Below are 13,284 nucleotides of genomic sequence, written 5' to 3' on the forward strand. Positions count from 1 at the left end.
CTTCTTTTGGAGGACGCCTCTCGGCCTGCTAAGTGTGTCCTCCACATCGTTGTGTAGAACACAATGCATTGTTAGCACCACAGTCACACTGAGATAAAATTTATTTTCATAAATGAGCGTTTTTTTGAGAATGAACAAGTTTTACGTTTTATTTAAACTTTACATGCTATATTAATTGTCCCTCTTTTGAGGGCCAGGATGATGAGTTGGAAAGTTGCTTTTTTTCCTTTTGTTGTCAATAATTCTTCAAATTCCAAAGTTGTGCTAAGTTTAAGGGTAGACTTGGTGAGTTGTTGCTAGCTGACCCTTGATTATTATGAACATCTGTTTCAAATTTTAAAGTATGAAATAAGAATTGAGGGAAAAGGCAAATGTTATAAATTTATTTGGGACATCTATTGCCACCTGTTGGGAAGCCTTTGAAAATTCAAGCAGAAATCAATACACTTCCATCTTTTTTTTACTTTCAATAAATAATATCTTTGTGTATATGCATATATATAGATAGATATACTTAATTAATGAGTAGCAGGATTTTTAAGTTTTATACTGCATTAATTCCAACACAGCTCTTTCCAGATTGATAGGTTGCAAATGAGGTAAGAAGGCAAACCTAAAAGGCATGCAAATGTAGCACATTTATGTTCACTGATAATACAAGCTCTTGTGTGTGGACCACACAGAGGAGCCAAGGACCCCTCTGTGTGTCTGTCCAGTAATATTTTACAGGAGAATGATGACACAGCTTATACTTAAGTTACATTACCGTGGGGTCTCAGGGCTACTAACATTAGGGAATCAAGGAGACACAAGCATTAGCAAAACATGAACAAGAAATCAGAGAACTCTTTGCCCAGGCTTTGGAGGAGGAGGGTTTTTTTATGAAATGATATTACACATATCACATTGTGGCAGGTTGGTTGTTTGTTTTTATAATAGATGCTTTTAAAATTCGTTAGCAAATGACATTCTCATGCACACAAGTGTTTCAAACACAAGAAGCAAGTCCATTTATAGGTAGTCCAAGCAATATTTGTGTGTGTGTGTGTGTGTGTGTGTGTGTGTGTGTGTGTGTGAATAGCTGCAGACTGAATGGAACATTGAGACTTTTGTGCAGTCCATATTGTTGACCTCAGCTCATTTCTGAATGTCGCACTGCAGAAGTAACACAATGGAAGGGTCGCTCTTTGCAGCTTCTTTGAATTCATCCAGTGTAATCTGGTCATCTTTGTTCTTATCCATCTTGCTGAAAATCTTGTCTACCCGCTGCTCGGGTGTGAGCCCATCCTCATTCATTTTCATCATGATCACAGTGCCCACCATTTTGTAGATAGCCTTGGGAAAACAAGAAACAGATCATAAAGTTCTCCTGTGACATGATAAAGAATTTAAATTTACTTCAAAGGACTCCTTAAATGGCTTTAAATAAGCGAGTGATATAATCAAATATGTTTGAGTCTCTTGACCAATTGGTTACAGAAGAATTTTGTGTGATTCCCAGATTTCTGGCTGGAGGAAGTGGGTAGAAAGAGTAGCTCATGGTGAGATCAAGAATAACAGATTAGGAACAAGTTCAGGGAGGAAAACGATGAGTTCAGTTTTAAACACTCCGGGTTTGAGGTGATAGTCAACAGCACTAACCTTTGGAGATTTAGGAACGATGAAATGTGGTCTCAATTGATAAGGAACTTACAACCTGTTAAGAAAATCAAGCAAGGTGGACCAGTAAAATCTAGCACTGAAAGAAGTTAGTTCAGGGAAAGCTGTGGATCAGGGACTCAGTTCATAAGTTAAAGAATAGAGTAGGAAGATTCCAATGATCTAGTTCAATTAATTGTACACAATTAATTCTCAATATGGGAATTTCCTAGGTAGAAACAATTTTCTTTCTTAAGGAAAGTGCCTTAAAAAAATAAATGCCCATCTACACAAAGGCTTGCAGGTGAATGTTCACAGCAGCATTATTAATCGCCAAAAAGTGGAAACACACAGATGCTCATCAACTGGCAAACAAAAACAAAATATGACATAGCTATACAAATGAATACTATTTTTCAATAAAACAAATTAAATGCTGATGATTCCTACAACATAGAAAAGACATAAAAAAAAATAACAACATAAAAAAAAAGAAGCCAGACACAAAAGGCCATATATTTATATTGTATGATTCCATTTATATGAAATTTCCAGAAAGGCAAATCCACAGAGACAGAGTAGAGTGGTGGTTTCCTGATTCTGGGCGTGGGAACAGGCCGGTGGGCATGACAGATCTTATTGGGGGAATGAAAATGTTCTAAAATTGGGTTATGGTGATGCTTGCATACTTTGGCAAGTTTACTAAAAATCATATAATTGTACAGTTAAAATGGGTGAATTTATGGTCTGTAAATTATAACTCAATAAAATTTTTTAAAATGCCAATTAAAGGAGCCACAGGCAGCATCTTCTGCCCGCCGGGGGAAAGCTGGTTTGAGGAAGAGGGAAACATCCAGCAGAGCAGAGCTAAGCCAAGGGCCGGAGAAACTGAGTCCTGATGATATCCTTTGGGTCCGGTAGGCTTATGTTTGTGGAAGATCTCACAGTGCGTGAGTGGTTGGTTAAAATGCCGACTGTCAGCTGGCAGTCAGGGCCCAGCAGCTTGGATCTGTGACGTTTCCCAGCACTGTGCCAGAGCAGGGGACCAGGGTGGGGAGAATTCAAGGCTTGGCACGCAACTAGTAGGGCTCGTGGCAGAGAAGAAAAGAAGCCGCCATAGGCCTATGTGCAAGGAAGCTTCTTGCTGGGGATCTGCCTTCTGTGCCCCACAGTCCAGGTCCTGCCTGCACCCCGAGAGAGCCCACCGCCCCCAAGAGAGCCGGCCGCCTCACCTCGATGATCTCCAACATCTCCACTCGGGTGATCTTGCCATCACCATCCAGGTCGTACATGTTGAAGGCCCAGTTCAGCTTCTGCTCGAAGCTGCCCCTGGAGGTGATGGACAGGGCACAGATGAACTCTCGGAAGTCGATGGTGCCGTCCCCGTTCTTGTCAAAGGTCCGGAAAGCATGCTGGGCAAACTTGGAGGCGTCTCCGTAAGGGAAGAACTATAAAGCAGAACACACAAGTTCAGGTGTCGGGAGGGAAGCGTCCCAGGCCCTGGTCTAGGCTGGGGTCTTAGCCAGGAAAGCCTGAAAGGCCACAGCACCGCCCCTGCTGACAGCACCATGGATGCTGTCCCATGCCGCCCTAGAAAGGGGTGTGACAGGCTCGCCTGCCTGGACAGCCATTTGGCCCAATGCTCAAGGCCAAGGGCAGGCACAGGAGGCGGTCTCTCGGTGTGTCCTCATTCCCAGGCACCTCGCTGTTTCCTGTGGGTGAGGCTGGTGGCATGCGGCTTTCATGTTGGTGGGGCTTAGATGCGGGCAGCTAGCCTCCTCATTTGTGGCTTCTCTGGTCACTCTCCCACAAGGACAAGGACTGAGGTGGGTAGCAGACTTCTCTCCCCACACAGGGTGGCGCTACATGAACTTCCCCATTCCTCTCGGTGTCAAAATCTAGGTTCACTGCCCTGTGGGACCAGAACGAGATTGCCCGGACCTGGTTTCGCCTGCCACCGGCTCCCCGTCCCCAGCCCACACTCATCCCCCCCGGTGAGGTTCCAGTGGCCGACTTCTTTTTACAGGGACTTTTCTTTTGTGGAACAGGCATTTAAACCCCATTAAGAATAGAACATGACTGGGCTTATTTTTGAGAGATAAAAAGAGGTTTCTTCTCAGGGCCAACGGTTGGCAAGGAGGCCGAGGGAGACAGAGAATGGACACAGGAGGAGACGGAAGTGCAGACCCGCGAGGAGGTGAGGCTGCGGGCAGTGAGGAGGTGGCCTCGTCCCCCCGGGCACGAGTCTAGGCCCGTCACAAACACAGGTAGTTCTGATACGCGACCTGTCTGCCCCGGCAAAGCTGAAGGACATCCTCCGGGTGGAGAGTAGAAAACAAGCGAACCTCAAAGCCCAAAACAAAAGCAAAATAAACCATGCGCTGTTTCAAGGCAGAGAAGTGTGTTTGTGTTTCTGGATGAGTAAATCCAGCAAATACAAAGTCCCAAGCAGATTACTGAGGATGTCACTGGGATCCCTGTTCCTTCGTGAGTTTTGCCACTTGCTAGTGGGACCTGCTGGCCAACTCCGTACAGATGGCCTGCTCGTGCCCACTTGGCGCGTCTCCCTTTGGGAGAACTCAGTTCATCCTTCTCACTGTGCATCCTGCCCTGGGACCTGCTGAGCCCTGCAGGGAGAGAAGGCCAGGCTGCCCACATCTGCTCCACCTAGAAGCACATTGGAAGTAGAAAATTTCCCTCCAGAAACAAAACACGCATCTCCATGTGAGGATCCAGTACACGAGGCCCAGAGAAGAGACCAGCATCCCAGGGGGAGAAGCTGCTGCTTAGGCTTGTATTTCGGGAGCACCCACTTCCAGACGCCAAGATCTGTCAGGTTACTACGGCTGTGTAACAAACCAAACCTAGCGGCTTAAAGCAACGACAATTGTTTTATCAATCTCAGAAAATAAAAATTTGAGAACCACTTCTTTTTTAATCAAACAACTTATCTTCCTGTGGTTGCGAAGGACAACTTTCTCCTTTGTTCCCTCATTCCTCAAACACATCAGTACTTCTGCTATCCTCCATTTGTCATCATTCATCAAAATCCATGGAGACCTTTCTCTTGTCAGGCCACGTCTTAGGTGCAGGGAACACAGAGATCAACATCTCACGGTCCCCGAGCTCCAGAACCTCGCAACAGGAAATTACAACAGTCGTGTTGTCTGATAAGAGCCAGAACAGAGGAATGGGTCAAGTATTGCTAAGGTTCAGGACTGAGCGGTGGGTTTCAAGGAGGGGAGTTATGGGGGGAAAAGTCTTCCCTCCTCTTTCACCTGCTCAGCATGTTTCCCCTCCACCCCCCAGTGCCACGTAGGGGCTTGGGCACGTGAGGACAGGCTGCAGCTGGACTGGCAGTGGCCGTGATTGCTTCAAGTTTTGGTCAGACAAGGGAGGGAAGGCACATTGTCTATGACCAACTTCTTACTTACCAGATGAATCAGAAAGTGAAGAATGTGTGAGAATTTAGGAAATATTGTGTGCTGAGTTTTGAACTAAGCAATTTTGAACTTGAAAATTTATAAATAATTTTGATCCTTATGTGCTCTGAACTGTTTTTTATTCACAACGCTTCTGACAGCAAATATGTGGGCCCCTTACCACAACCAGTTCTTCAACTCTCTGGACACCAACTGGGGTCCTGCAATTTAATTCAATTCTGACACTAACTGCCTGGAGTTAGCGCAGACCCCACAGGTTAAGGGCTCAGTCCTGCAAAACTGCCCCCACGTCAGATGCCACTTGCAAGTCTCAGGTTGCCACCTGTACTTCTGATAAACCAGATGTAAAGCAGGGGGTTCCCACAACCCCCTTCTTCGAAAATTTGCTAGAACGACTCACAGAATTTAGGAAGACACTTTATTTACTCTTACTGGTTTATTATAAAAGATACAACTCAGGAACAGCCCAGGGGAATAAATGTATAGGGCAAGGTCCAGGGGCAAGGGTGCACGGAGCTTCCATGCCCTCCCTGGGTACGCCACCCTTCCAGCACCCTATGTATTCACCAACCTGGAAGCCCCCCACACCCTGTAGTTTAAGGATTTTTATGGAGGTTTCGTTGCGTAGGCATGACTGATTAAATCACTGGCCACTGGTCACTGAATCCAATCTCCAGTCCTTCTCTCCTGCTCAGAGGTCAGGGGGTGGGGCTGAAAGTTCCAACTTTCTAATCAGGCCTTGGTGTTCCTGATGACCGGTGCCCATCCTGAAGCTATCTAGGGGCTCCCAGACATCAGTCACCTAATTAGCATACAAAAGACACTGTTGTCACTCCAGAGATTCCCAGGGTCTTAGAAGCTCTTGTGTCAAGAACCAAGGGCTACGATCGAATATATATTTCTTATTACATCATAATATCACATGTGCCTTGTGCACTAGTATTCTTCATCCTTTCCTGTGGTTTACTGATGTGTTTATCTGCCTGTGGTCAGGCGTCTTGGCAGAGCTGGTACCTGTGAAATGGCCTAAGAGCAGAGCAGAGTAGAGCGAGCCCCTTGGCAGATTCCCAAGCCTCCTTAGCGCTGTTTCTCCACCAGCCTTTCTATATGCAGTGACCTGAGACCACTGGGCACTTTTCTCCACCCGTGTGTGTTTCTGGCACTGTAATGGATTTCACTATCTCATTTCTCACAGCATACTTTTAAGCTAAGGGATAGCTGATAGTTTTACCTAAAAATAGCTGGGCACCTTAGGTCCATATATTAAAAATTAATTTAGATCTGAAAATTCTTGAGGAAAAAAATCGATTGTAAATTTTGAGCTATAAAAGTTACATATGCCTTGCAGAAGTTCTGTTTAGTGACTTCTATAGCCAACATGTTTACTTCAGAAGAACTGAGTGTGTGCTCAAGAGCCCTTCATATCTGGAGGGATTGTTTCCTTTAGAAAACTGATCCCATCATGCTCTGAGTGCTTTGAGTTTTTCTAATCAGAGAAATACACTTTCTTTTGATGAAATAATTCAACGCTGGATGATCATCCCAGAAAAATGAGGCCACACTCCCTCCAATCTCTTTAGGAAGAAATCAGGATCTTGAACGCATATTCACGTCTCTTGGAGAACAGCAGTGCCTGAGAAGTGCATGTATTTTTCGCATATTGTTGCTTGACGTGTTTTATTTATTAAATTCAGTGTATTTTGCTTCAACAACTGTATTAAATGTTGATGTGGAAATAATTTTTGGTGGCACTAATTATCTACAAATCTATTAATATAATAGATAAAAAAGAACTTTGAGGTTGAAACATTATATATATATACCCATCTTTCACTTGTGTCTTAGTCCGTTTAAACTGCTATAACAAAATACCATAGACCGGGTGGCTTATCAACAATGGAAATTTATTTCTCACAATTCTGGAGGCTGGAAGTCCAAGATCAGGCTATCAGTATGGTCGGGTTCTGGTGAAGGCCCTCTTGCAAGTAGCAGACTGCCAACCTCTCACTTTGTTCTCACAAGGTGGAAGGGGCAAGGGAACCTTGTGGAGTTCTTTTTTATGAGGGCACTAACCCCATTCGAGAGGGCCTAAGTGCCTCTCAAAGACCCCACCTCCTAATACCATCACCTGGAGCCTTAGGTCTCAACGTAAGAATTTTGGGGGGACACAAACATTCAGTTCATAGCAGTTTATTTGAAAGAAGAAAAATTATGTTGTGAAAAATTTTAGAAGCTATATTAGATGAACTAATATAGCTAGTCTTCAATAAATTTCCAGTTTCTCTTTTATGCCTAAGTACATACACACACACTTAGTTTTTTCACTTTTGGTCAAAAATTTTAAATCAAGTATATCTTGTATTTCCATTAAAAGAAAACAAACCATGTGGGAAACAGCTGCAGATGGTCAGTCGATGCCTGCTGACTGGAATCCAGGCCCCCGCAGCCAGGAGTCCTTCTCAGGATGCCCGAAACTGCGTGCTGCGGCTCTTGGAGGTATTCTGTGGGGTTTGGCATCCACAGGGCAGCCTTCCCTCCTGAGGGGGCCCGAGAGAAGGCTCCCCTTTGAAGAGCAGAGTTTGGGGTGGAGCAGGGTCTGCTCCAGGTTCTGGCCAGCAGAGGCCTCAGATTAATTTTCATGGTGAGAACTGCACCATCAGTTCCAGTTTGGACAAGGATCTTTGAGGGTGGAGGTGACCTGGCCCATGCCCCAGGCTCCTGGGTGGAGGGTGACGGCTGGTTAGGACAGCTCATTGGAGGTGGTGTCCTCAGGCCTCCCTCGGGCCTCCTGTCTCAGGTCCAGTCCTTGCCCCTGTGCAGATCCACAGCCCTTTTACTCTGACATCTGGGGGCTCAAAGCTCAGTAGCAGGAAGTTGGCAGAAGCTTAGTAGCAGGAGGTTGGCCCTCCATCCCTGGTTACTTCTGGCCCCATTGACGAGACTCTGACCTCAAGGCTACACAGAGATCTGTCCCTGTCATACCACAGGTACTATCTGTGCCCCAGTTATGCTCTGAGGAAATGGGCTCTAGAGGCTGCTGGTCCGGGGTGGGACCAGGACCCAACTACCAAGACTAGCATGATGTCCATAGGAAAATGTCACCGTGGTGCTGAAAACCAATTTACAGCCTAATTTCAAGGGCCTGCCCTGTTTCTAACTTGGGGCAGGATCACCTGTTTGTGGAAGCCAGATGGAATTACCCATGGATCCAGGGTGCCCTGTGCTTTCCTGCCTCTGTCTTTGCTCACCTGGCTTCCTTTGTCTGTCGGACCCTCCCTTATGGCTCATTCTTCCTCTTCCCCATCAGCTGAAGTGCAGCTTGGGTGCCACCTCCTCCAGGGCCCTGTCTCTGCAAACACGTCCTGACGTCAACCACTCTCTCTTTGTATCTGAATTATCTTTGTGCATGCGGCTTTCCTCTGCTGGACCATAAATTCCTTGCTTCACTCAGTTCTGTGTTCCCTGTACAGTCTGTTAACCAAATGAGGGAGCCTTTGCTTCAAGAAATCTGCAAAGCCTGCAGTGGGAGAGTCCCTCGAGGACGAGAACCTTGGAAATGAGGAGAAAAGGAGTTGAGAAAAGGCCAATCCTGGGAGGCCTCCAGTTTCTGCCATGCTCAGGCCCACACTTGGGCCAGGACAGTAGAAAACAAGGAATGCACAGCCCTCCTGCCCCTTTCCAAGAGAGGAAAGAGACCCAGGCTTTCTAGACAGGTCCCGGGAACAGCAGATTTTCCAGGGGAGGTACGAGTGGTAGAGAGCTGGTGCAGTTGCCTGCTCTCTTCCTGCTCACTGACAAGAAGGAGAAGGAGCATTTATCCCATGGCATTCCCTGGACTGATTTCTGGAAGTTTCTAAGATAAGTTTTCTGGGTCACACATCTTTCTATCCTGTTGACTTTCCTTCTCCAGGATGTCTAGAAATGAGGGCTGCCAGTTGTACCAGCCATCAGATTGTGGCGAGCTGTTGTGAAGCAGGGCTGCATCCACTGCCTCCTCTTCCTGGGTGGAGAGGGAGGCCTTCCCGGACCCCTCCACAGATTCTCAGCAGAGCCCAGTCAGGTGGGCACAGTCTGGCAGTGTGGGCCATCTGGCCTCAGAGCTGGGTCACGGGAAGGCTCATGAAGCCCACTCTGGCATTGCAGCAGAGAGGGTGCTCAGAGTTCCCATGGAACTTCTCCTTCATCTCATTCAATGATTTCCCCTTCAGCAAAGACCTAGCGGGTGAAGACATCTTCTGCTTCTCTCCACATCCCACAACCCCCGTGGACTTTCCATTTCATAAATTTTACTCCCTTCTCTCCCTTCTGCCTAAGCCCAAGCCCCATTACCACATATCAGTCTCCGGCCACAGTCTCCTAATTCACTCCTGCCTCTGGTCTCCTCCAAGTCCAACACCCAGAGCCACACGATCTTCCTGCAATAAGGCTCAGATTGTGTCATTTTCCTTTACAGAAACACTGGTGGAATCAAATTCAAACTCCTTTGCTTGCCATTCGAAGGCTTCCATGCTGACCCAACATGTGCCTCCTGCTTCTCTCTGCTCTCAGGCTCCGCGCTCCAGAGGCTCCCGTTTGCATAGGTTGAACCCTCAACTTCCAACCCCGCTGTTTGTGGCCCTTCATAATTGTCCTCATGTCTCTCGCTCCTCTGCTTTATGCCTTGTGCCCCGACTGTGTTCCTAGGTGTCACCAAACACGTGCCTTCCCTTTCTCTTTCATATGCTTTCCCTTTCTCACCCCATCTCATCTTGGCCAATCAAGAAATCCCACCTTTTCTTTATGCCAGCTCAAATGTTCCACCTCCATGAAACCTTCATGACTGGACTGAATCGCTCTCTCTGCTTGGTTTGTACTTCACTTATTTCTAGATGACTCTTTCCCAACCCACTGCCTTAGACTATAGTAAGTCTTTTCTTGTCTCTGTCCCTCCTGGCCTGAGTTCTGTGAGGGCAGTGACAGTTTACTCATCTCTGCACCCCCTTGGCCCCCTAACTTTTGTCTTAGGGCCTCCCAAGAAGAAGCTCCATAAATTCCTGGTGACTGAGGGTCTGTTTTACACATCTTTGTATTTGTCATTGTGTCACTTCTTTCAGCAGCTCACTTTCATCTGTGAAATGGGAACGCTGCATTAACTAAGCGCGTTCATGCTCCCATGAGGGAAGAGAAGGGTTTTCACTACAACTGAATGGCAATGAAAAATGTTAAAATTACTCATTGAAATGTCAACTCTCCCATTCCCAGAATTCTCTAACCCCCTTCACTGACATGCATACCATACAACACATTTTTTTTTTTGATGAGGAAGATTGGCCCTGAGCTAACATCTGTGCTCATCTTCCTCTATTTTATGTGGGATGCCTGCCACAGCATGGCTTGATAAGCTGTGCATAGGTCCGCACCCAGGATCTGAACCTGCGACCCCTGGGCCACAGAAGCAGAGTGAGAGAACTTAACCACTATGCCACCGGGCCAGCCCCCATACAACACATTTTAACTATAGTCTTTCTTCTTCCACGAGAAACACAAACTCCATGAGGGCAGAGAGCCTTGGCAGCTATGCTATTTTGTTCCCCACCTAATCGCCACGTAGTGGATGCTCAGTCATTACTCAATGGATAAATGAGTGAGCCAATTCCTTTTTGAGGCTGTCCTTTCTAATAACTGTACGCTTAGTTATTACCGATTACACATTCAGCATCTCCTAGAATCCTCAAGACAACCCAAGGGGATGGTTTGAGTCTTTAACTTTTACTTGGTAACAGAGAAGCAGGTCTTAGGACAGAGGGTCAGCTCCATCTGTCATTCATATTTATTTAGGGGGTTATTTATTTAATATCTATCACTGAACCGTAAATTCCCAGAGTGCAAAGTCTCTTTGCTCCCCACTGTATCCATAACACGGAGCCCAGGTCCTGCAGATGGCAGGAGCTGAATAGGATCTTGTGAGGGACCAAACGAAAGGAGCGTGCAGCGCCAACTGGAGGGTAACCAGGAGATCAAACGCTGCTGCTGGAAACAGCTACCACTTATGGAACGTCTACTGTATTCTGGCGAGCTCTGTCCAATAGAACTTCTTGTGATGATGGAAATATTCTATAAACCTCACCGTCCAAAATGATAGCCACTAGTCATCTGTGTCAACCTGTGCTAGAAACCTGTGTCAGGTGCTAGAAACAAAATAGAAAAAAAAAGCATTGAAGACAGTGGGGGAAGTAACCCTTGAGATGTTAGGGGTGTGACTGAAAAATTGCATGTTTTACTTAACTCACATATCAATTTAGATAACCACATGTGGGCTAATGGCTTCTGTATTACTAGTATGATCTATGTGATGTCATTGGCTCTCGAATTATTCCTGTCGAGCGGTTATCCTCAGCTCCATTTCATGGACATGGAGACGCGGACTCAGAAAGGTCCAGGAAACTCTTAAGTTAACTCTCTTTGCTGTGTTAATCTGCGCAATGTGATGCAGAGGAGCCGTAAGAACTGTTGGCCGTTGCAGAGAATAAGACACAAAAAAGAAGATGGCAGAAAGTTAGGGAAAGAGGTTTTCATCTGCCTCATCAGTTGTTGGAATGCTTTCATGATTATCACACAGCATCAGAGTGGGCTCACTTCTAATACTTCTAATGTGTGTTATTTCATTTAATCTTTAAAACAAAACCCGCCACTATAAACTCCATGTCGTGGACGGGGAAACAAGCTGGAAAGGTCAAGGCATTTGCCAGAGGTTCCAGGCTGGCTGTGGCAAAGGCAGGATTTGAATGCGGATCTGTCCGATCATTTCTTCTACACCTTGCTGTTTCCCTTAACCAGTTATTAGCCGAGCAAATAAACCTACATCCACTTTTGACGAGGCAAACGAATTTGTTGCGTTATGTAATTCTTAGCTTCCATCACCTCTAACGCTGGAAGTGCTTGGCTGTGTGTATTTATTGCCCCCTTCTGGCAGCCCTGTGTACTGCATGGAAATTACTAAATGCTGCTGAGGGGTATTTTTTGACTCTTTCATTCTTTAACTCAACAAACATTTATTGAGCAGCTACTATGTGCCAAGCACTGTGTTAGGTGCTGGTAATAAAACAGAAAAAAGACATAGAGCATTAAGGATAGTTGGGGGGGTGTAGCTATTAATCAAACAGCTACATAAATAAGTGTAAAATTACACCATGATACACAAGCATATAGAGCCACAAACAAGGGTGATGGAGACAATCTTATGAGTATGAAACTTAAAGAAAAATTTTGTGTGCAGTCTCCTCTCCCCACTCTAATATGCACGCTGCTGACAATTCATTGTTCTTCGTCATAGCTGGGGCATGGTCTCAGAGTCTGAATCTTTCTGGGATGACAGAAGCCTGGACTTCACCCCACTGTACTCCACACCCTTACTCTGAACTGACCCATGTGCAGGAGAAGAAAACCCCAGGAGATACTTGAGGTCTTTGTCTCTCCCCAAGCAGACAACATGAGACTGCACAAACTGACCTGCTCCCTCCAAAACCATGGTAGAAGTTTTTCCCTACAGAAAGTGGGCCACAACCCCTGCCTTTCTATCTTTTCAATAATCTGTCCAGTTGTGAGTATTGAAAGGTTTGTTTCCTTTAAGAGGTGGTGAATGAGCCCCAGACACCTCGTGCTGAAGATATGTCATGTCATTGGCCTCTGCACCCCTGTGGAGCACAGAAGGCTGTTTAGCGGCTGCATTAAGAAATGGCCTCAAAACAGTGGCTTCTTCTCACCCAGTCTTTCCTCTGCATCCCCCACTCCAGCCCTCTGCACCATCTTGCTGCCTATATATCTCATCCTTCCAGAAGTTGTACTAAGTTCAGGGAAAATACTGCAACATTTCCCATGAGAATCTCTCCCTCTCCCTGCGTCACTGGTGCCTGCCTCAGTTTGATGGAGGGTGCAGGTCCCCTAGAAGTTCCCTGGCCGGACCTTTGTGGGCGGGAGGTTTACACAAGCACAGCTTTGACCCACTGTGACCTCTGATGTGCTGTGTCAGGAGCGGGTGGCAGCAAGGCCACTGAAGAGGACAGTCTCTCCAGGGCTCTGCAAGGCCCAGCTCCTGGCTGATGCTGCGCAGCCCTCAGACCTCAGAATAGATTTTGCCCATTAGTCTGCCTGAAATAGAGCTCATGATGGGATCAAGGAACAGAAGCATATTCTTGGACCGCTACGCTGCTCACAGTCTCGGAGA

The 13,284-nt window shown here is 46.3% G+C and overlaps 1 protein-coding gene across 1 annotated transcript in view; it reads right to left on the reverse strand.

The window, feature by feature from the left end:
• Positions 1-1,055: 1,055 nt before the first annotated feature.
• VSNL1 (visinin like 1) overlaps positions 1,056-13,284 on the reverse strand; it is a 108,273-nt gene continuing 96,044 nt past the window's right edge. The window contains exons 3-4 of the mRNA XM_058551755.1: positions 2,871-3,086; positions 1,056-1,335 (exon numbers count right to left, since the gene is read on the reverse strand). Of these exons, the coding sequence (XP_058407738.1) occupies positions 1,138-1,335; positions 2,871-3,086 (414 nt within the window). The 3' untranslated portion in view covers positions 1,056-1,137. The remainder of the gene's footprint in view (positions 1,336-2,870; positions 3,087-13,284) is intronic.

Source organism: Diceros bicornis, chromosome 12, assembly GCF_020826845.1.
Source record: "Diceros bicornis minor isolate mBicDic1 chromosome 12, mDicBic1.mat.cur, whole genome shotgun sequence".
Classification (NCBI taxonomy): domain Eukaryota; kingdom Metazoa; phylum Chordata; class Mammalia; order Perissodactyla; family Rhinocerotidae; genus Diceros; species Diceros bicornis.